General features: G+C 34.2%; 1 protein-coding gene across 1 annotated transcript; it reads right to left on the reverse strand.

The window, feature by feature from the left end:
• Window positions 1–238: 238 nt before the first annotated feature.
• LOC113688377 (elongation factor 1-beta 2-like) lies at window positions 239–929 on the reverse strand. Its single transcript, XM_027206183.1, has 2 exons — window positions 921–929; window positions 239–802 (listed from the first exon to the last, which is right to left on the reverse strand). Exons 1-2 carry the CDS (start codon window positions 927–929, stop codon window positions 239–241), a joined length of 573 nt encoding a protein of 190 aa, XP_027061984.1.
• Between the last annotated feature and the right edge of the window lie 22,013 nt (window positions 930–22,942).

Consider the following 22,942-nt stretch of genomic DNA (forward strand, 5'->3'; position numbering starts at 1 on the left):
TAAAAAAATTATCTAAACACTAACTGTACACAATTATTAGTGCACTAACGGTAATTGTACATAATTGAAGGCTTTGAAGCCTTCAATTTCCTTTGGATTCGATATCAATTGCACTAACGGTACACAATTATAAGTGCACTAACGGTACATAATTGAAGCCTTCAATTTCCCTTGGATTCGATATCAATTCCTCACTCACGGACCTCACCTAACACTAAATCTTTCTTCCCTTTTTCTTCTAAACAGCAAAACCAGCCGTCTTGCCCAGTTGCCCTTCATAGCTGAGATCTGAGCTGAGCAAGAAAAAATCAGTTCCTAAGGTGGTGGAAACGTGGGGGGAACCTGATTCCACTATGGTAAGCATGATCTGCAACTTCTTTATACCGTAACCAACAGGGATCAGTTTTGAGGCTCCCCACAAAAGCCCAGGCATCTTGACTTTGCGTACTTTCTCCTCGAGCTTCTTCATGTCTGTCTCATCATCCCAATGTTTAATATCCATAAGAACGGATGATTTTCCACTCTCTTTCTTCTTGGTGGATGCTTTGGCAGCCTCCCTCTGTTCTACTGCCTTCTTTTCCTCCTCTGTTTCATCACCAAAGAGATCAAGGTCATCATCATCTTCTGCTGCTGGTGCTTCCTTGGCCATCACAGCTGGAGTAACTTCTGCTGCAACACCTTGGCCAATTCTCACTCCAACAGCTTTTCCAGGAAAGCTTGGGGCAAGTTTTGAGGAGACGGAATGGTACCATTGGCTAGCATTGGGACACAAATCAGCACTGGGCTGCTCCAAAACTGAAGCCTGCAGAATCGGGAGAGAGACGGCCCGGCTAATGGCCCTTGACTACAAAGGGGCAAGCTCAACTGTCCGAACCTAAATTTCAGGTCATTTCGGGTCAACCTGGTTCAGGTCAGCATACCTGACCCATCACGAGTTGACGGGTCGAGTTCGGGTCAACAGATTTTTTGGCGGGTCAGGTCAGGATCCGACCCGTCAACCTGATTTGGACCCGATTGCCACCCCTAATTCAATACCTCAAACCAAGAACCTTAGCCACTCAAAATAAAGGTTCAAAAGTGAGATTTTATTAACACAACAAAAACTGATTTCCTTCATGAAATCGAGTTTAAAGCGACCAATTATCATCAAGAAGGAATAACGAGTTCTCAAAATTTCATTTTCTAAGAAATCAGTATATTTCAGTTTTGCGCGTCAAATTTAGAAAAATCAGATCTTGCACTCAGTAGGTCCAAAATTGGAAAACTTGGTACCGTTGGAAATTACTTCCAAAGTAATAAAAGTTCCTAGAAGACACTTTTTCATGATTCCAAATGAAAGATATTCAAAATTTAGCTCAAAGTGGCTGTTTTGGAATGCCAAGACAGATTTGGGTTGATTTTTCGGCAAAGTTTGGAAATTCGGCAAAATTCACACAATGTGAACTAACCTCTAAAATTTGGAACTCAATTAGAGTTGTAATCAAATTTTTCAACACAACAAGCGGAACAAGAATTGGAGTTTTGGCCACCGAGATATGGTAGCTCAAAGTTGCTGCAAAAGTGAAACTGTTAAGCAAATTCCAGGTTTAAATCACGTACTTCGGGACTTTGTTTGAGCTTCGAAATGGACTTGGAATGACACCAAATTTGGTATGATTATACTACCATATAAGGGCTATTCCTCTGTCAAAATTTCATAGAAAAATACATACGGAAAGTCGATTAACAAAATCATTAAAGCTCCAAGAACTTCCAAGACAAAACTGCCTTGTGGTTCCGTTTTCCGTTTTCAAAATGTTTGGCCAACAAAATGTCTCAAACATGGTCCATTTGTGTAGAAAATGTCTAAGAAACATCCAAGATGCATTTGGTAGGTGATTGACATCAAGAATTTCGAAACAACAGGTCCCAATCAAGATTTAGACATTTACTAGCCAAAAAGGGGGTTTCAAATCATTGAGTTAGTTTCGGATTTCAGCCACAACTCACTCAATTCAATTTGGAATCGAGTGTGATTAGCGGCGTTAAAAACTAGATTCATAAAGTTACAATTTCTTGGAAGAAATCGCTTCCAAAATCTGTCCACAGCTAGCCTATATTTGAGCATCAATTCGCTGCTCAAAACAGAGCTCCCAGTGTAGACGTAAAACAAGACAGTCATGTTCAAACGATTGGTATGGACTATTCAGGTGGAATCAGAATGTGCATTTTATACCGTTGGAAAGCTGGGAATGTCTAGTTTATAGTACCACAAATGGAACTCGATTTAGACGTTGGAGAAAAAAGTTATAGCCAAAACAAAAACACTGCCAGAGCATTTACGGGAAAATTTCCAGTTTTTGCTGACTTCCGAAAACACATCATTTGGCCAACTAAATCATGAAGTTTTTTGATGAAACTTTCTACACCACCCACACAATATGTATACATCATAAACAAGTCAATAGAATCACAAAATTTTGCTCTAAGGGTCACAGACATTCACAGGGGCAGAAATGGAAAGTTTTCCATCTTCACTCCCTTTGAGCTTTCATCTATAATATCACTCATTTCTACTAATTTAAGCACTAAACCAACATTAATAACATCAAAACACCACAAATCAGTCCATCAAGCCATAGTGGGAGTTCATAGAGCCCACACAACAACTTTCCAACATCAATAAAGCTACCCACAAGAAGATATGAACTTATAAGTGCTATATTACTTCCGTAAATCAAGATTTGAAGGTTTGATCGTCACTTACTTTGCTAGATGTTTCAAGGCAGAATTTTCGGTCCTCCTTAGCCCAAGAAAAGCCGTGGAAAACAAGCTCTTTTGTAGCTTAAGATGATCACCAAGTGCTTAGCACAGTGTGGTTAAATTTTGGTGTGATTTGGTGGAGATTTGATGAAGAAATGAAGAAGAAATTGGAAGAGCTTTGGGGTTGTTTTTCCTCTCCTTTGGCTAGCTGGAATGGAGTGAAGAGAGAGAGAGAGTTTTGATCAAAATGAAGCTTCCAAGAGAAGCTTTAATGTGTGGTCCAAAATTGAGCAAAAGTCAACTCTCCCTCGCGCGCGCACGCGCGCGTTTTGTACTCGATTCCTCTCGAGTTTGTTTCACTAGTGCACTAAACCTCTAACGTACTTGTATTCATAATTTTATTATTCATTCTTAATGATCTAAAGATAAGGGTCTAAAGTCCCTCAATTAGTCGCGCACGCGAAAACGCGTACATCCGATTTATGCGCGATAAAGTGAAACTTTCGAGAAATTCTTATAACGATCGTATCACTAACTAATACTTGAGCACTTAAACACAAAAATACCTATTTTAAGACTACTGTACAAGTCTCCAATTTTTCAAGCTTATAGTACTCTCAAATCGGTTATTGTCTCCAAACACGTATTTGCTATTCTCACTTAACGAGTTTCCAAAAATTAAATTGATTAGCGGGACATTTTAAAAATATATGCAAGTCATAGTTCCATTTTAAAAATATATGCAAGTCATAGTTCCTTGTAAATGGTTCAAAAAGGGTTGAAATAAATTATTCGGAGAAAACATGTGAATAAATAATTAATTAAGCCATTAAAATAGAATTATAAGTGAGAAAAATTCGGGTCCTCACATATGGGACACATGTACTATTTTACTTTAAAACATATTTCAAACTAGTATTAGGAAATTTATTTGAAATAACGATAAGATGTTTTATTAATGATTAATTCTTAGTACCTTAGTTAGTAAGTACTCATAATATACCTGTATAATACATGATTCTAGGTATAATTTAAAACAATTTATTTATATATTTTAAAATACTATGAAAAATAGTTTGACTTTTCACATAATCTTGTAAAATATGTAGTAAAATTTTGTCGTATTATAAGTTTGTAATCATTTTCAATTTTTGAAAAGTTTGAAAGTTTGGATAACAATAATAACAAATCTTCCTAGTTATATATAGAATATTAGTTGTTTATATATCAAAATTTTTATAATTTAACACCTATGAATATAATAAGATGATAAAGTTTTAATAAATTTACATCTAAGATACAAGAAATAATAAGAGTAAAAACCTAAACAAAATGAGACATAATATAATAATAAAAATGACAAATTTAGTATAACAATTAATATAAGAAAATCAGTATGATCTGGATTTTTTTCCTTGGGAGATTGTTTATCAGAATAGGATCCATAATTATAAATGAAAATCACATGCATATATAATATATTGTCTAATTTAAATTAAATTTAGTTCATGTATAAAATGGTCCTAAAAGATTTGTATAACTCGAAAGATTTGTTGTTATTGTCATCCAAACTTTCTAACCTTTCACAAATTCAAAAATAATTCAAAATTTATAATATGACAAATTATTCTTACATATTTTATAAGGTCATATGCAAAAAAAAAAAAAAGTTTTCATAGTATATTTAAAATGTTTAAAACATATAACATTTATAAATGATACCTACAATTGTGTATCATACATTTACATTACGAGTAATTACTAACTATAATACTAAGTTTCAATTATTAATAAAAAAATCTTAGCATTATTTCAAATAAACTTCCTAATACTTGTTTCATATAAGTTTCTTTAAGTAAAATAGTAAATTTATGCCACAAACTAGTAAGTTTTGATGATTAACCAAATTTACTATTCTATCAACAATATTTACTATTAATCTATAAAAATTTACTATTACTTGAACTAAACTTACTCTCCAAAAACTATGTTTCAGATATAGAGTAGTAATTTACTTAAAAAAAAAAGTAAGTTCCATATTTATTCAAATTTACTTTTTGAGACATAAAAGTTACTAATTTATTGAGTTAACTTACTATTTTTTATGTAAAACTTACTAACCATAATTTTAGGTATTATTTTATTTAGATGACCAGTACAACAGGTAATCAAATGGTCACTAAAAGTGTTTTACCTGTTATATCAGGTAAAAACAGTTTCGTTACCATAACGATCGTTACTTCAGACTTTTCTTGTATCATTTATAGTATTATTAAGTGACATTGCATTTGATATAGTGTCGTTTCCATGCCATATTGGTTTAGCTTTTTCAAGCAGTACACTCCGAATGATGTTTGTTTACTAGCTCAAGAGATACCCTTTAGTTTTGGCCAAAAACTCAAAAAAATTTTGGGTCACGGATTCATGAAGTCATATATTTAGTTGATCATCATCAGGATTCAGAAGCAAAATGTGCCTACTTCAGTTCGAAGATTTCATCACCTATTCTCATGATCTACAACTCCTTTCTATAATTAATTTAAACTATCTATCGTATTTGCTTTACGTATCCACTTAATTCGCAAGTCTGCCCATAACTGGGCTGGGATCAGTTAAGCTTAGTGTGGGATGCAATGTCACTCATCTAACTGAGGACCCCTTGTGTATATGTCTGTGATGAACAACTCTGAAGAAACGTTTGATTTTTTTTATGGTATCTGATAAGAGCAAATGATCCTACCACATATTTATTTACATTATTTATACTACACTATATGATTTAATTATTTGTGCCAAATTTCTCTTTCTCTGGATAAGGTGATGGGCATGTCTACTAGTCGGTTTTAACCAAGAACCAATTGATGCCCAAAAGACTGACACAGACTTTTTGTAAAAGAATTAAGAGCCTAGACAAGATTATGATAGGAAATTGGCTTAAATTCTTTTAGGTTGATTTCTTATCTTGTGTGGAAGTAACTAGTTTCCTAATTGGTTTTAGTTACTTGAAATAATAGCCAAAAAAATATTCTATTTAGTTTAGGATTAGAAGTTATTTCCTATTCTAAATCAGTGTAGGAATTAGAATTGGTTTCCTATTGTTATTTGGGTTTTGGCCAAATAATGTTCCCTATAAATAGGTGGGTTGACATATTACACAAGGGACACACAAGGACACACAAGGACATACAAGAGGGCATCATGTAGCCATATACATGGGGTGAGAGAGAATTCTTGGGAGATGAGAGATGGTATACAAGGGTTGGACTTGGGTTCAAATTGTATTCTTGTATAGGATTTTTCTCTCATAATAAAGATCTGGTTTCTCTCCGTGGATGTAGGCTCAATGGTGGAGCGAACCACGTTAAATATTGTGTATCGTCTATCTTTCATGCTTGTGGCTTGTTCCTCATTAAATTGTTGTACACTTGATGTCTCAATAGTTGTTTGTGACGGGTTTTTACTTTAAGTGCAAATTTAATTCCGAATTATACCCGTTTTACTGCAAGTATATAGGCCAAAATCGTAATATTGGGTATGTATCGGGTCGATCCCACGAGGAGCAACTAAAAAAATTATTAGATACTAATTTACTCTATTATTTAGACTCACAATAAATTTGAGCAGAAAATTCAGAATTTAATTCAACTACAAAAATTCTTAACTAGATAAATGCAATTTCACAATAGGAGTAGAATTCACTAAATATTAAGATCTAGGGATGTAGATTCCAATTATGACACAAAAGATCTAAAATGAATGAATTTAACACTTGTTACAACTCTTGTTTAACCAAGGATTCATTTCCAACAATACCAAAAATCACATTCTCATGATAATAATGGGTTAAAACATATTAGTTTTTCCTAATCTCTTGAAAAATACTAAATCTGTTTTGTGCATACCTGAAATATAGATTTTATCCACTTGAATGTATTTCTATTCTCATGAATATACTACTCAAGCTCTACTTATGTCATTCCATTATTTTTACCATTTCTCAATGAGTAAAAACAACTATAAACCTGTTATTGGTGATCAAGCAACAACAAGTGATCCAACATACACAAGTAGATCAGTTAATACAAGACATAACAAGTATAAATCACAATCACTTCATATCATTTGGCAATAAGTTTCATCTACTCCCTAGATAAAGGAAATTAACTACTCATGAATGATGAAAACACTCATAACTTCATTAATGCAAATCATCATGAATTACAAATACAAAAAGAGTAAAGAAAGTCTTAGCCGAGATATGGTGAAGCCTTCCAAAAATCTCATTTTCTTGAACTTAGATGATTACAAGATGAAACCTCAATTGCCTCTTTACAAGTACCTAGCTAGAGAGACTATGTTTTTTTTTTTAGTAAGAATACTAGCTACGTCTCCATCCCAGACCTCCCTCAATGTCTCTGCATAAAAAAACTACTCACAGGCTCCCTTTTTCCAAGTCAAATTCTAACCTTTGATTCCCAAATCTCCACTTTGTTAGCATAGTCAAAAACCAATATTTTTGACTTGAAAATAAGCCCCCTTTCTTGCCCTTTGGTCTTCTGAAGCATGTCCACCGAATTCCCTTGCAACTTATAGCTGGAAAGTAGTCTGAACACAAGAGGAATGGCTGAGCAAATTGCAGATTTTCGGCTACAAAACGCGCCTACACAAAACGCGGCATAGACTCGCGTTTTGTATACTCGCATTTTCATTCTGGCCTTATTTCAACTGCAATTTTCTCCATGATAAAGGCCGAACTAGCTTTTGTATAAAACACAAAAGTTGTAGCCCTTTGAGTTAGCTTTCCAATTATTTAAGAATCATCCAAATCGGAGCTTTGTAGCCTGAGATATGATCAAAATACTATCACCTGGTCAAACCTCTGTTTTAACTTTCGACCACAGAATGTAGCTTCTGTATTCCGACTTTTTGTCCATGAAAATGGAAGAATTGGATTTTGATGTCTTCATACGAATTGTAGGTCTCTTTCTTAGCTTTAAAATGGTATAAATATCACCTCAATACGATAAGTGTAGCTCCAGATATGGTCGAAATACCGAAGAGTGTCAAAACTGACTTGTATTGCATTTCCTCACTTGAACGTTTTTCTCTCCATTCTTCTTGTTACCACTTAAATTCATCAGTAATTATCTACTTTTCACCTCATTTGACATCCATTGGTGATTGAGTCATCATTCCTGCATAAAAATGAAGTTTTTACCATTAAAATCACTAAAAAAGCAATATTATCCACTTTTACCAAAAATATATAATTTTACCAAAAACCTCTTTATTTTAATTATAAAACTAAATAATCAACTCAAAATTAACTAATAAAATACAATTAAAAATACGTAAAATAAACTCTTATCAGTTTGTTCCATGTTTGGATCCTAACAAGGAGTATCAGAGCTTTAGGTTGCGAGACTGGGCAATAGAGCAAAGTTCGTGGATGGATTCTAGTTAATTATTGAGATCAAGTGGATTGGTAACTGTTACTAATTGAACAATTTAATAAGTGACATCCTTGTTTCAATGGCTTGGCAAAAAGCATTGATGGTGAAGGATAGGAAGTCGAAAAGTATGGAGATACTTGACGGTGAATCTAGGCAAGTGATTCAAGGGTCAAGGAAAAGATGGAGTCTAATATTGATTTTGGACATGAATCGGTGGAGACTTTCTCACACCTCCAATGATTGATACTTCATCCCGGTGGATTTTAGATTTTGATTATGTTCTTTGGGTAGTGTGGCACGTGTCCCAAAGAAATAAAGAAATCTAATTTTCATGCACCAGAAGATTCTGACAGTTACGAGTTTTTTGTTTTGGGTGGAGTATTGGAAACCACACATGGCGAGACAGTCCTGATGATGGGAAGAAGTATGGTGACTTTACCACTTAATTGCCTCAATGGTTAGGCTTAGAGCTCACAGAAGGGGATCCCAGATTGCAAGTGGTGATGAGAAGAAATCCTGCAAAGGGAGATGGTGAATTGAGGCACCTTCTCACGAGTCAACTGGAGGTTGGACTCGCTGTAACTACACATGTTCATTTGCCAATTGAATCAATTTGGTGTCAGGACTGTATTGGTTCGAGTGTATAGTTTGGTACCATATTATTTGATAGTTGAAGGCAAATGGTTGCTAAAAGAAATTTTCGCCAAGGTGGAGATTTGTTAGGAAATTGGCTTAAATTCTTTTAGGTTGATTTCTTATCTTGTGTGGAAGTAACTAGTTTCCTAATTGGTTTTAGTTACTTGAAATAGTAGCAAAAAAATATTCTATTTAATTTAGGATTAGAAGTTATTTCCTATTCTAAATCAGTGTAGGAATTAGAATCAATTTCCTATTGTTATTTGGGTTTTGACCCAATAATGTTCCCTATAAATAGGTGGGTTGACATACTACACAAGGGACACACAAGGACACACAAGGGCACACAAGAGGGCATCATGTAGCCATATACATGGGGTGAGAGAGGGTTCTTGGGAGATGAGAGATGGCATACAAGGGCTGGACTTGGGTTCAAGTTGTATTCTTGTATAGGGTTTTTCTCTCGTAATAAAGAATTGGGTTCTCTCTGTGGACGTAGGCTCAATGGTGGAGCCGAACCACGTTAAATATTGTGTGTCGCCTATATTTCATGTTTGTGGCTTGTTTTTATTAAATTGTTGTACACTTGATGTCTCAATAGTTGTTTGTTCCACATTTGAATCCTAACAGATTATAAGCCATAAAATTGAGGCTGAAATACAAACTCACCACCGAAACACTTGCAATTTGGTTTTGGCTATGATAATGCCACGAATGACTACAAGGTGATAAGGATATATAGCTCATAATCCGATGCTTTTATTTCCCTTACACCCGATACCCGATCCCCGCTTTTTGTGAAGTTTAAGCTTTATAGTCAGGAATCCAATTCCTGGAAAAAGCTCCAAAACATTCCATTTTGGCATTAGGTATTCATATGCTAGATGTAGCGGGTTCTTTTAAATGGGGCGCTCCACTGGATTGTAGATGGGGATCAGATTGGGCCCATTCATACTAGAACTGAAGAACACAAGCTTCTTCAAACACCTGAATCTTTGGACAAAAGTTATATATGGAATTTGGGGCTTTTGGACGGCTGCCTTTGTATGTTTCCCAATATCTTTTGGTGCCAGTGTCTGTGTTAACTGGCTTCTAGTGCAATTGTGGGTAATGAAAGATTATGAAGTAGAAGATTCTTGGACCAAATTAACTTTTGACCTTCCTGTTATGAACTATATAAAGCCACAGTTTGTGACCCCCATTGGGTGGTAGCTATTATGCAGAGGGAATGAAGCAATTGATGTTAGAGAACGAGAACAAAGAGTTTTTATGGTGCGACATTGGAAACAGGAGATTGGTTGAGACTACCAAAGTTCCCGGTTCAGAAAGGACAAGGCAAGCATATCATCGTGTTTGCAGCCTTGTTCACCCTGATGGTATTGGCGGTGGAAGAATTGGAAGAACTAGGAAGGGCGTCATGCGCAGCGGAAAGTGTCTGGAAATTTGATGATATGTTCTGTCCTTAGACTCCATAGCAAGCAGGTGAATTTTTTGCTTTTTCACGTTGACGTTTTTCTCGATTATCTCTTTCAATTTATGATGATGAAACAATTGATGTTTTGGCTGCCCGTGTAGCGAGGCAGCTTGCCCTTTCTCCCGTTTCAGTTTCCTGCTATTTTGCATCAATATATGCTAGAAAAATTTTCTGCTTATGTCGTAAGTTATTGAAAACGTATGAAGTTCTTTCTGCTCAGTTTGTTGTATCCCATGTCTGGTTTCATAGTTTACAGGGTAATCAATGGCAACAAGACGTACACTACCCTTTTCTTCAATACCAAATTACCAACTAGAGAAGACTCCATTGTGGAGTTTGATTTTTTTTTCCTTTTTCAATTGAATAATGGTTTCCATCAGCCATTTGCGTTGATAAAAATATTTTCCCTACTGTTGCTCCCTTCACGTAAGATATATGAATTGCTAACATATAAAGTAAGAAGGAGAGAAAGGATCTCCTTTGCTTTTTCAGTTATTGTAACTTTCTTGGACTTCATTTATTTCGTTAATGTATACATATATTTTACACTATTAGACAGCAATTCTAGGCATATTGCTTATTTGATCATGGCTTCTTACATTAAATTCTTAAATAGTGCCTTCTCCAACATGTTGAAGTCCTTCCATTGAAAACTCTAAACTGTCTGTGTTCCATAATGTAGATGCAGATTGTACGATTCTCAATCCCCAAAGCCTGTAGTTTGGGAGTACAAGGAGCTAGAATCTATGTTTTCCAAGCCAAAAGCTGAGGCTAATTTGTTATCCTAAAGTCTCTCTCTATCTCGCTCTCTCTTTGTTTTTTTTTCTTAAGATTGTGGTTCAGTTTCGGCAAATTTAGTCGTAGATATGCACCTTAAATATGCTAAAGTAGCAAGAAAGAGTGCCTGTATTTCATTTTTTTCCTTGATTTCCTTCTCCTACTTTAGTTGAAAATTTTTCTTGCTTGCAGTCTTTAAGGAGTCTTAACCTGGCATTGCTTAATTCAGAAATCAATGCATCTGATCGAACCAGCAGTGAAACTAACAAAGGTGGGTAGAGGAGAGACGAAATATGTTTTAACATCGATCAAAGTTCTGAACTTCCATTGAGAATCATCACTTGGTTTGCGCTTCTGTTAATTAATAAAAACATCCGTGAGAGGAAAGTATTATGTCAAAAAAAAAAAAAAAAGAGTTCTATGCCTAAATTCAAAAGTACTACTTTACACCAACCTGCAACCCTATCTAGGAAAAGATACAGTTTTAGACCTTCAAATCAATTTTGGTCCTTTATGTTTCAATGAAAATAAATCTAGAAAAAAGTAGTTAATTTTGACCAAATTGGTTCCTAATATTTTGTGAACATATGAATTGGCCAAATGAGTCCCTTAAATTTTATAAAGTCAACAGAAATTTATTAAAAATGCACATGACCAATAGAAAGTATAAAAATATATTTAAAAAATTCAAAAAAGATTCAAAAACTCTAGAAGTGTAGAGTAAGAGTACGATGACAGCTTTTGACCAAATGAGATAATTAGTAGATATTTCAAATTTTATTATAAATTATATAGTTCTTAACCTATACTTATTAAAAAAAAGCACGCAAAATAAATGAATTGAGCACATTCACAATACAGGCTTTATTTTGGTATAATTGGATTTCTTAGAATACTTAAAACTTAATTTCAAGAGTGTAATGTATCCTATATATATTGCATAAAATTAATGAAAAAAAATCACAAAATTCTCAAAATCTAAATTTAAGTGTACATTAAAATCCAATTCAGTATCAAAATGAAGCATGTGTTGTGCATGTACTCAATTTAATTATTATTTTGCTTTTTAACAAAAATAAATTAAAAGTTATATTTTGTATGTAAATTCACTTTCTATACGTTTACATATTCATAATTGAATACCATATTGTTAGAGTTTTAAAAAAATTTTGTGATTTTTCTATACTTTATTTGTTGCATTACGTGTATTGTTACATCATATTGGTAAACTTTCTTAGATTTTACAAACTTTTAGGGACCAATTTGGTTAATAAATACGACCAATTTGGTCCAACCTCTATGTATTTGAGGACTAAAAGTGCATTTTTGCCGTCCAATTTAATTCAAAGTTTCGATTTGAATTGTGCTTGGAAATTAGAATTAGTTTTGAATCCGAACTTCACGTGGGATTAGTCACCGACCTCTTTCAGTTTCATTGAACAAATTCCTAGGAAATAGGTCTGTCCTCAGGTTGAGTGATAATTTTTCCATGGAAGGACTCCTCTCTATAGTTTTTTTTTTTTTTCATTTGTGAGAATAAAATCTTTTCTAGAATTTCATAGTGAGTGTTTCTTTTCTCCAAAGGTTCGCTAGTGAGAATTTTCTTCTCTTTTAGACTTTTTTAATGAGAGTTTTATACTCTTCTAGGGATTCCTAGTGAGAGTTTTTGATAGTTTTTTTTCATTTTTCTTTTATTAGATTTAATTTTTTTTTCAGATTTTGATTATCAAATATGGAATTTCTTGGATCTCTTCGGAAAATCTCGTTATAATATCTGGGTTTGAATCACTTAGTCAGTAAATTTGGCGATTGGAAGTATGCACAGATGTGTGTGAAGCTAGAATTATTTTATCTCATTTTTCAAATTTGGAGTTTTATAATGTAATTTTTATTTGTTCTTATGTTCTTCAGATTTATAGTATCTATTCTTCAAACCTGTTCTTTGATATCTATGTATATCTGATGTTATAACTTCTGCCATTTTTATATAAAAAAATCCCGAAAGAACATAAAACAGGATTAATACTATTCAATTAGAATCAGATGAGTAATAATCTACCACAATTTTTCCGCAAATTTAATCTACCATAATGCCTAAGTCTCAACGTATAGCTGCAAATTTTTCCGGGTCCTAGCTATGTGCTTCCGTCCTACTACAATACCACGGATGTCTTTAAGTATCAAAGGAACAATACGCTCAGGGGGATTTAGCAATTTTATAAAAAAACTAACTTCTTCCTACTGCACCATGCATATTTGGTAGATAGTTGCTGCAAAAAAGCTGTCCTCTGCACTTAACAAACAAAATTTTGTTGAAAGCAAATAACAAATGAGATAAAAGTTTCAGTGGCATTAAAGCACACAGCTCACACATAGGATTAACAGCCAAGCCTCATGAACACAATCAGTCTTTGGTACTCAAAACTTTTCCTACAAGCAAGCCACAGAATGAACCAACGAGTGCCTTAAGTAACGTCTTTTACCCCACAACTGAGTGTCAAGAATTTTATTGAGCAATTACACTCAAATAGCAAATTAAATATCAAGCAAAAGGGTCATTATGTCAATATTGGTAAATGCTCATATTATCACCAAAACCACAACTTAAAACTTGGCCCAGTTATCTTCCAATATTTAAATTCTAGTTGACCCTAGAATTATTATTATAGAGGTGATAACATTATTTTTACCACTTAAGGGTCCAAAACAAGTGGGCATTAATCAGATAATCTTTATTGCATAAAAACCCATGCCTTTAAAATTAACGTTTCCTTCCCTTTTATTTAACTTTTGTTTGTTTATAAACTCTTGATGAAAACCCAAGTGGATTTTTTTTTTTGGTTTTAAAGTTTTTTTCTAAGAATTTTTTCGTCCCGGATTTGTATGTTTTGCAATTTTCTGGGCATTCATTTTCTTTTAAAATCAATTCTAAGACTTGGTACAGCGATCAAAAATATAACTTGACCACTTTGCCCCTCTTAAGATGATTGGTAAAAGTTAGGCGATCAAGTTGAATCTAAAGCAAAAGTCAAAGGACAGCAATGTTTCAAATTGAAATTAAATGACAAAAAGCGGTTCAAGAAAAAAAATTAAGAGGACTATTTGGGTGATTTGCTTTGAAAATGCTTGGCTCGCATTTGCTGGAAAAGTTTGGGAGCTAAGCCTTAACTTGGCCGGCTAGAGCTTGGGTTTGAACAAAAGAGTTGATTTAATTATTAGCGTGTGAATGTCAGCATCGACGATGGATAACTATGACGATGGATAAGCAAATAGATGTCTTTACCCTTTGAATCTTCATATTTCCGAAAGCACAGACCCATTCTTCTGTACTTTTTTTTTTTCTATGTAGGGAGTATCCGGGTTCGGGTACGCCGGACCCGACTAATCCCCCTTAGACCCGAGAGGAGAGGTCTCATCCTCTCGAACAGATAACCACTGTGACTCGATCCCTGGTGGGGGAGAATTGATAACGGTTCTTAAGAAAGTTCCCGTGACCAACTGAGCTGCCCAAGAGGGGCCCATTCTTCTGTACTTGCATTAGCCAATTTTGTTAAAAGCAAGTGATATTTGAACAATAGTGGAGGTTGATCATTCAAGATACCATTTTGCACTACCATTAATAAAACAATACTATTAATCATCTGAAATTGAACTATAATGAATAAATTGGTTTCTGTAACGAATAAATTGGTTTGTATTTCTCCTTTTGGTAGGGAGAAAAGGTTTCTATTACAAAAAAAAGGATATTTGGTTTGATAAAATTTGAGGAAATCTAAAATATAAACCCTAAGATTTTAGGTTCATTTGCGTTTGGCACCAGATTAGTTAAGAATTTTTCCCACAAGCTTCTTTCAAGCCCTTCTCGTGCACAGTTTCAAGACGCAATCTCTCTCTCCATCCCTGTTTCTCACAAACACACAAAACCTTCTCTAACACATTTCTATCTCTCAAACATTTATTTTCAATGTTGACGGGTATTTTACATACGTGCAAGTTAAAAAAAAAAAACTGAATTACACCTGTTCACTGCAAGTATACAGGTCAACTAGTAGTTTAGGGTATATATCGGGTCGATCCCACGAGAAAGAGTGAACAATTACCGGTATTACTAAAGCTTCTCTATTATTTAGACTATCAATGAATTATAACAAATTTAACCTACTGAAATTACACAAATAAAAGCTCCTTAGGTTATGGTATCCCTAACTACTCATGCAAGTGCTATATTTGGATCATTGAATACTACATCTAGGCTAGTTATGGTGTAATTTCCTTATGCATTTGAATCCTACTTTCGTAGTGAATCAATTATACTTATAACTAATCCATACCTATTCTCATGGTTATGAAATTAGCTACAAGTTCATTTCTTCAGTGAAATTACATGAAATGAATCACTAAAAATCACATAGGTGCACCTCTACTTTCGTGAGTGTACTTCCTATGTTTAGCACTTCTTGAACTAGTGTTAAATCTCAATTTTCATTGCAGAAACAACACCTTAGATAATCACAATCAATCGTACCAGATTAATCATGATTTAGAGAGCCAAAGTGCTAAATAACTTGCTCAAATCATAGCAATCAAATAACTAAATAATAAACACTAACAATTATAGAAAGTTCAACCAAACCCAAGGTATAAACTTTAGAGATGCATAATAAACACAAAATCCAGAACTTGTATATTAACTAAACTTGGAATCAAGTACAAAAGATAAAGAGTTTGGAAGGAATACAACCCTTGTCACATGAGCTTTCTTCCTTGCCTTCTTCATCCTAATCTAGATAATAAACAAGAATGGACAAACTATACTACTCTATACTAAGCTAAACTAACACTAGGGAGATGAAAGAGCTACATTTCTGCAACTTCAAGCTTCTCCCGTATCTCTCTCTATTGTATTGTTGGATCCCCAATCCCTCTTGCAATCTTGGCTATTTTATGATGAAAGATGGTCAAGAAATGAGGCCTCCACCTTCCTTTTACAGCTGGAGATGTTTCTCACATGTCTAGCATCGCATGTGAGTTGGTGGGAGTGAAATTGAGTTTTACGCGTACAGAGCAGCCTTTTCTGACCACAATCCGGCCAGAAATCCGGCTCTAAATCCGGCCAAGTTCAGGCCGGATTGCTACAGTAAATCTGGACTGCTTCAGTGATCCGATCTGCTACAGTACCTCGGATCCTGATAGATCCGAGCTCGGTTCCACTTACCTAGAAACAGCCGAGGGTTCGGATGAATAGTGGATCCGAGTGCGGATCACTTGCTCTGTTTTTGGCCCAACTTCAACCGATCGTTTCTTGATGTTAGAGGCTGAACCAGCTCATGTATAAAACACAAAAGTTGTAGCCTTTTGAGTTATCTTTCCAATGCATCAAGAATCACCTCATTTGGATCTGTGTAGTCTGAGATATGACCGAAATATCCTTGCCTGCTCATTGCCCTGTTTCAGCTTCGACCAAATGAAATTGGCTACTGTACTTCGGCTTTTTGACTTGGAAAACCTTCAAACTGGATTCAGATGTCTTCACCAAAGTTGTAGATCTATTTCTTATCTTCAAATTGGTTTAAGAATCATCTCAATCCGGTCATTGTAACTCAAGTTATAGCCAAAATACGAAGATGTGTCAAAACTGTCAAAATGTGCAAAATTCCACTAAAAAGTGATAAAAGCCTCATTTAATCACTTAAAAGCATTTTTCACCAATTATAGCCAAAATGATTCATTTTCTTCCAATAATATAACTAAAGTGACTAAAAATAATATGAAATATCATACAATTATTACGTAAATTAGTCACTTATCAAACTCCCCCACACTTAAATCATTGCTTGTCCTCAAGCAATCCACACATAAACTACAATGATTCAAGATGTGAAACAATATATGCACTTTTGTCAAATTTAATTCCTCAGGACCTGGAAAATAATCATTATACAATTGTTCAAATTACACTAAATACTCATAATATCAAGTAAAGGAAAGATAATTATACCCTAATTTAACAAGTTAAACGTAATCTCTTACCCTAACCTAATTTCACAAATAAGTAAATCACATAGTCAATTTATAGCATTTCTCCTCCTATAATCATCTTTTTTTTTATTTTTATTTTACAACTAAGAGGGATTTATTCATACTAATTTTACTTAAATAGTGAGAACGCCTTTTTACGCGAAAATCGACACTTTTAGGTGAAGATTCCCGGTTACTCAACATTTCACCTATTCAAGTTGCTATGCATACTCTTAATTCAAGTACCTTTTTACGTGAAAATCGACATTTGTAGATGCCAACCCCTGGTTACTCGGTACAAAAATCATTGGAGTAGAATAATTTTTACTTTTTTTTTCTTCTCTTTTTTTTTTTAAAAAAAACAAAGGACAATAAATAGATATTCCCTCTTAGAAAATATATAAGAATAATCAAAGGAGGAGTATAACCTTTTATCAACTATATCAATCACTTACTTATAAAATTAAGTAAAGAGAAGAAATCTCATTAAACATGTAAAATTATAGGCGTAATTTTCCACACTTTACCGAATATATTTTCTAAAATGTAAAAATTCTAATTGCATAATAAATATTTTCAAGTTAAATGAGGACTAAACCTTCCAAAATACACATAAAGTTTCAACAATTGGAAGAATCAAACACTTAAGGTTGGAACAAATTAGCCCTTTTTGAATGAAAATGCAAAAATTTGAAGAACTTTTGGGCTATAGTGAAATATTGGAAAAGATTTTAGAAAATTTTTTACAGAGTTTCTCCTTATAAATGGATGAAAACTCCCTGCCAACAAACTCAATTTCAAGCAAATTATCCACATGGCAAATAATTCAAACACAATTACAACATTTCTAAGCATTTAAATCTACAAAATATCATCACATAGAAAGTATTTGCAAGTTCAAATATTTCCTCCCCCACACTTAAACTTCACATTGTCCTCAATGTGAGAAAAAGAAAATAAATAAAGAGTAAAAGAAAATACTCCCCTTATGACTTGCGCGATCCAAATCCATGGCAATGTGATGAATTTCCAACCGTATTTGAGAAAGAATGGAGAGTTCCCTGAAAAAGACAAAATCAAAACAAATAAATTTCTTAAAAATAAAAGGTTGCAATCAACAAAAACATGCAATTCAAGGAAAAAGGAAAAATGTTCAAGCATGTGGAACCATACAATGTTCAAGGGATAAAACACATGAAATGAGCTAATCTTTGCTAATCAAATATATGCATCAGTATCCAAAGCAAAGGGAAGCTAATTTCACACAAAAAACCCACAATCATGAACAAAATAAGTTCCATTTATACATTTTTTCATCAATGATCAAATCCCTTCAAGTACAAAAGTAATCTCAAAATGGAGGCAAACACACCAAACCAAAATATAAATGACCTTCGTGAGAATTCATGAAATACTAAAAACTATTGAACCACAAAAATTGTAAGTGCATTTATGAATTTCATCAATTAAGGCCATCTTCAATTCACCTCTTCTTTTAGAATTACCTAAGAATTCAAGAAATCATTCAATCAAGCACCTTTTCATTCATTAGGTAATCTAAATTACTCACATGACTATCAAAAACTCCTACTAAACTAATTAAAATGCTACATTGGCCACTTAATATGCAACTTCTTCATCAAGCCAAATTAAGCATAAAACTAGCAAGAATTCAGCAAATAAGTACAATAAATGCAAATCACAAAATTTATTCATCACTAACAATCACCAATAGCATCAATAAGCTCAAATAAATGCACCTAACTTCACATATTAAAAATTGCCTAAAAATAGAAAATATTCAATCATGGCAAAATTCAAATAACAAAGTTAGGTGAAGATTTGTTACCTCAAGGTGGTTTGGTGATGTTTAGAGATGAATATGATGTGAAAACCCCCAAGAAACTTACTCCAATTTGACCTCAATTGAGTGATTCAAGAAAGTACAACCCTAACTATTGGTAAGCTTGAAACCACTTTAGAGTTGTTTTTTGAAAAAATATGAACTATGAAATTCACTCTAGAGGATAGGAGAAAGTGATTTGGTGAAGGTTATTTGAAGATTAAATGGTGAAAAGTGGTGTTTTAGTGAGTGATGTGTGTTTGAGGTGTTAGTGTGTGAGTTGGGTTGAAGAAGAGGGAGAAAAATTGTGAGAAATCCGTGAAACGGATTCATCTCACGCTGGTTACTGTTCACAATCCGGCCAGAAATTGGAGGGATTCGAGGAGGGATTGCTGGAGGGGTTCTGGGCAAATTTTTTTTTTTTTTTTTACTGTTGCATATCCGGCCAGTTTTTGGCTGGATTTCCGGCCGGATTTTGGCTAGAGAGCTCGAAAATATTTTTCTTTCTCCCCTGACTATCCGGCCTTCAATCCGGCTAATATTTGGTCGGATTTGCTGCAGAAAAAGCTGTTTTCTGCAGTTTTTCCTCCAAATTTGCTTGGCCAACCTTCCGTATTCCACCTACTTTCATGTTCTTTGAATAAAATTCAAGTTTAACATGATCATGCATGAATATAACTTAAACATGAAACACTTTAAATGCATGAAATGCGGCAAATGAACATGAAAACTCCCTTTTTGCCTCAATATAAACACCTTTGCAATTGAGATCATTTGCATGAACTCTTGCCATTGCCACCTATAAAATACACAAAAACATTAATCGAACAACTAAGATTTACTAAAAACAAGCCAACATGAAGAAAAGTCGAGTTGAAAAGTGATCCAAGCCTTCGTATTTGAAAGGATCCGAGGTCAGATCATGATGATTGAGCTCGGATCAAGAAGCTCGAAATTTTTCTCTGATTGCAGAAGTGGATCCGAGCTCGGATCCATTGAATTTGCACGTATTGCAGAATTTTTGCAATTTTTAGTTTGACCCCAATTATTCAAAATACACCCTAGATCATTTCTATGTCAAAATAAACCATTTACGCACATGTAAAATGATCTAAACATGCATTCTAAACCTCTTTAATGCATCAAAAACCACAATTACTGAATTTGAGGTATTGAGATCTTTGATCAAACTTCGTCTTTTTCACCTCATTTGGTCACTTTTTCAAAACCTACAAATGAAAAACAACAAAATTACTCAAACTTATACTTTAAACATAAAATCACTCCAAAGTAACAGCAACTTAAACAAACATTGGGTTGCCTCCCAATAAGCGCTTCTTTAAAGTCAATAGCTTGACTATTTCTCCTCATTTTTTAAGGAGGTTTAGTTAACGAATAATCCACCATTTTAGGCCGTGGTGGATCATTAAATGGTGACTTTATAGCCAAAGCCACATGATCTAATGATGTGAGAAATGAAAGTGACTTACCTATCCCAAGTGTTTCATAGATATTACCACGAATATGCACCACTTGAGAACTTACCAAAGGAAATGTCATGAGAGTATCTTGGGCAGGAATACCTTTAGAACCTATACTTTCACTGCACTCCTCAAGAGGGGTGAAAAATGAGTCATTAAAACTCACATCTTGAGGCTCAAAGTTAGTTTCAAAGGTATTATCATGTGAAATGGATATTTGCTCATTGAAATATAATTGAGATTCATCATTTTCATCCAAATGCAATCCATTTTCACATACAACATTTCCACCATTCATGCTAGGATCATTTTGCAAATTATTAGAAGAAATAACTTCACACAATACATTCAATTGCTCATGTATTCTACCAAAGTGAGAAGCTAATTCATCTATTCTTTCCTCAATCCTATCAAAATGGTCGGAAGTTGCATTTGCTAGCTTTTCTATTGCTGAATCAAATTGATTAGAATAATTTTCTACAGCTAGCTCCCAAGATGCATTAGAATCATTAGCTAATGGTTCATTCTCTAATTCCCAAGGCAGAGGTGCATTAGCTAACCTTTCTATTGCCAACTCCCAAGATGGTTTTGATTCATATTGGACACTTTCCGGTTGGTAATCATAAAAATATGAATAATCACTATAAGTACATTGACTTTCCCAACCATACGCAGGAGAATTGCTCCAATTAGCACTATATTGATCACAACAGGGGTTGTAATGCTCTAATTCATCATAATAATCCACATTTTGTGCTTGTATACATGTATTAGTAGCATGATAACTTCCACACAAGTCACAAATCACATGATAAGAATTAAAAGCATTAGCATTACTCCCTTGCTCAATTTCATGCATAATTGTGTCCAGTTGAACTTGTAACATCATAATATCAAATTTAGTCTTTAAGCACCTTATACCATCTTCAAAAGACATACATTCAGCAAATTCTTGGTTACCTCTGTTGAAGGAGCTTTGCACTTGATAACCATCCATTGCCATTCTTCCACTTCTCAAGCATTGTCCTCCAAATTGACCTACCCTTCTCATCACCTAAAATTGCTTTTAAACAACCTCAAAAGCAAAATTAGTAAGAAAAATAGGTAATGAAACACATACACACATAAAACACAAAAATAATAGAAAATAACATTCACATTATAACTAATATTATGTCTAAACTAATAAAGTTGCTCTTCACACCGAATACTACATATCGGGTAAACTAGTAGTTTAGGGTATATATCGGGTCGATCCCATGAGGAAGAGTGAACAATTACCGATATTACTAAAGCTTCTCTATTATTTAGACTATCAATGAATTATAACAAATTTAACCTACTGAAATTACACAAATAAAAGCTCCTTAGGTTATGGTATCCCTAACTACTCATGCAAGTGCTATATTTGGATCATTGAATACTACATGTAGGCTAGTTATGGTGTAATTTCCTTATGCATTTGAATCCTACTTTCGTAGTGAATCAATTATACTTATAACTAATCCATACCTATTCTCATGGTTATGAAATTAGCTACAAGTTCATTTCTTCAGTGAAATTACATGAAATGAATCACTAAAAACTACATAGGTGCACCTCTACTTTCGTGAGTGTACTTCCTATGTTTAGCACTTCTTGAACTAGTGATAAATCTCAATTTTCATTGCAGAAACAACACCTTAGATAATCACAATCAATCATACCAGATTAATCATGATTTAGAGAGCCAAAGTACTAAATAACTTGCTCAAATCATAGCAATCAAATAACTAAATAATAAACACTAACAATTATAGAAAGTTCAACCAAACCCAAGGTATAAACTTTAGAGATGCATAATAAACACAAAATCCAGAACTTGTATATTAACTAAACTTGGAATCAAGTACAAAAGATAAAGAGTTTGGAAGGAATACAACCCTTGTCACATGAGCTTTCTTCCTTGCCTTCTTCATCCTAATCTAGATAATAAACAAGAATGGACAAACTATACTACTCTATACTAAGCTAAACTAACACTAGGGAGATGAAAGAGCTACATTTCTGCAACTTCAAGCTTCTCCCGTATCTCTCTCTATTGTATTGTTGGATCCCCAATCCCTCTTGCAATCTTGGCTATTTTATGATGAAAGATGGTCAAGAAATGAGGCCTCCACCTTCCTTTTACAGCTGGAGATGTTTCTCACATGTCTAGCATCGCATGTGAGTTGGTGGGAGTGAAATTGAGTTTTACGCGTACAGAGCAGCCTTTTCTGACCACAATCCGGCCAGAAATCCGGCTCTAAATCCGGCCAAGTTCAGGCCGGATTGCTACAGTAAATCTGGACTGCTTCAGTGATCCGATCTGCTACAGTACCTCGGATCCTTATAGATCCGAGCCCGGTTCCACTTACCCAGAAACAGCCGAGGGTTCGGATGAATAGTGGATCCGAGTGCGGATCACTTGCTCTATTTTTGGCCCAACTTCAACCGATCGTTTCTTGATGTTAGAGGCTAAACCAGCTCATGTCTAAAA

The sequence above is a fragment of the Coffea arabica genome, chromosome 5e, assembly GCF_036785885.1.
Source record: "Coffea arabica cultivar ET-39 chromosome 5e, Coffea Arabica ET-39 HiFi, whole genome shotgun sequence".
Classification (NCBI taxonomy): Eukaryota; Viridiplantae; Streptophyta; class Magnoliopsida; order Gentianales; family Rubiaceae; genus Coffea; species Coffea arabica.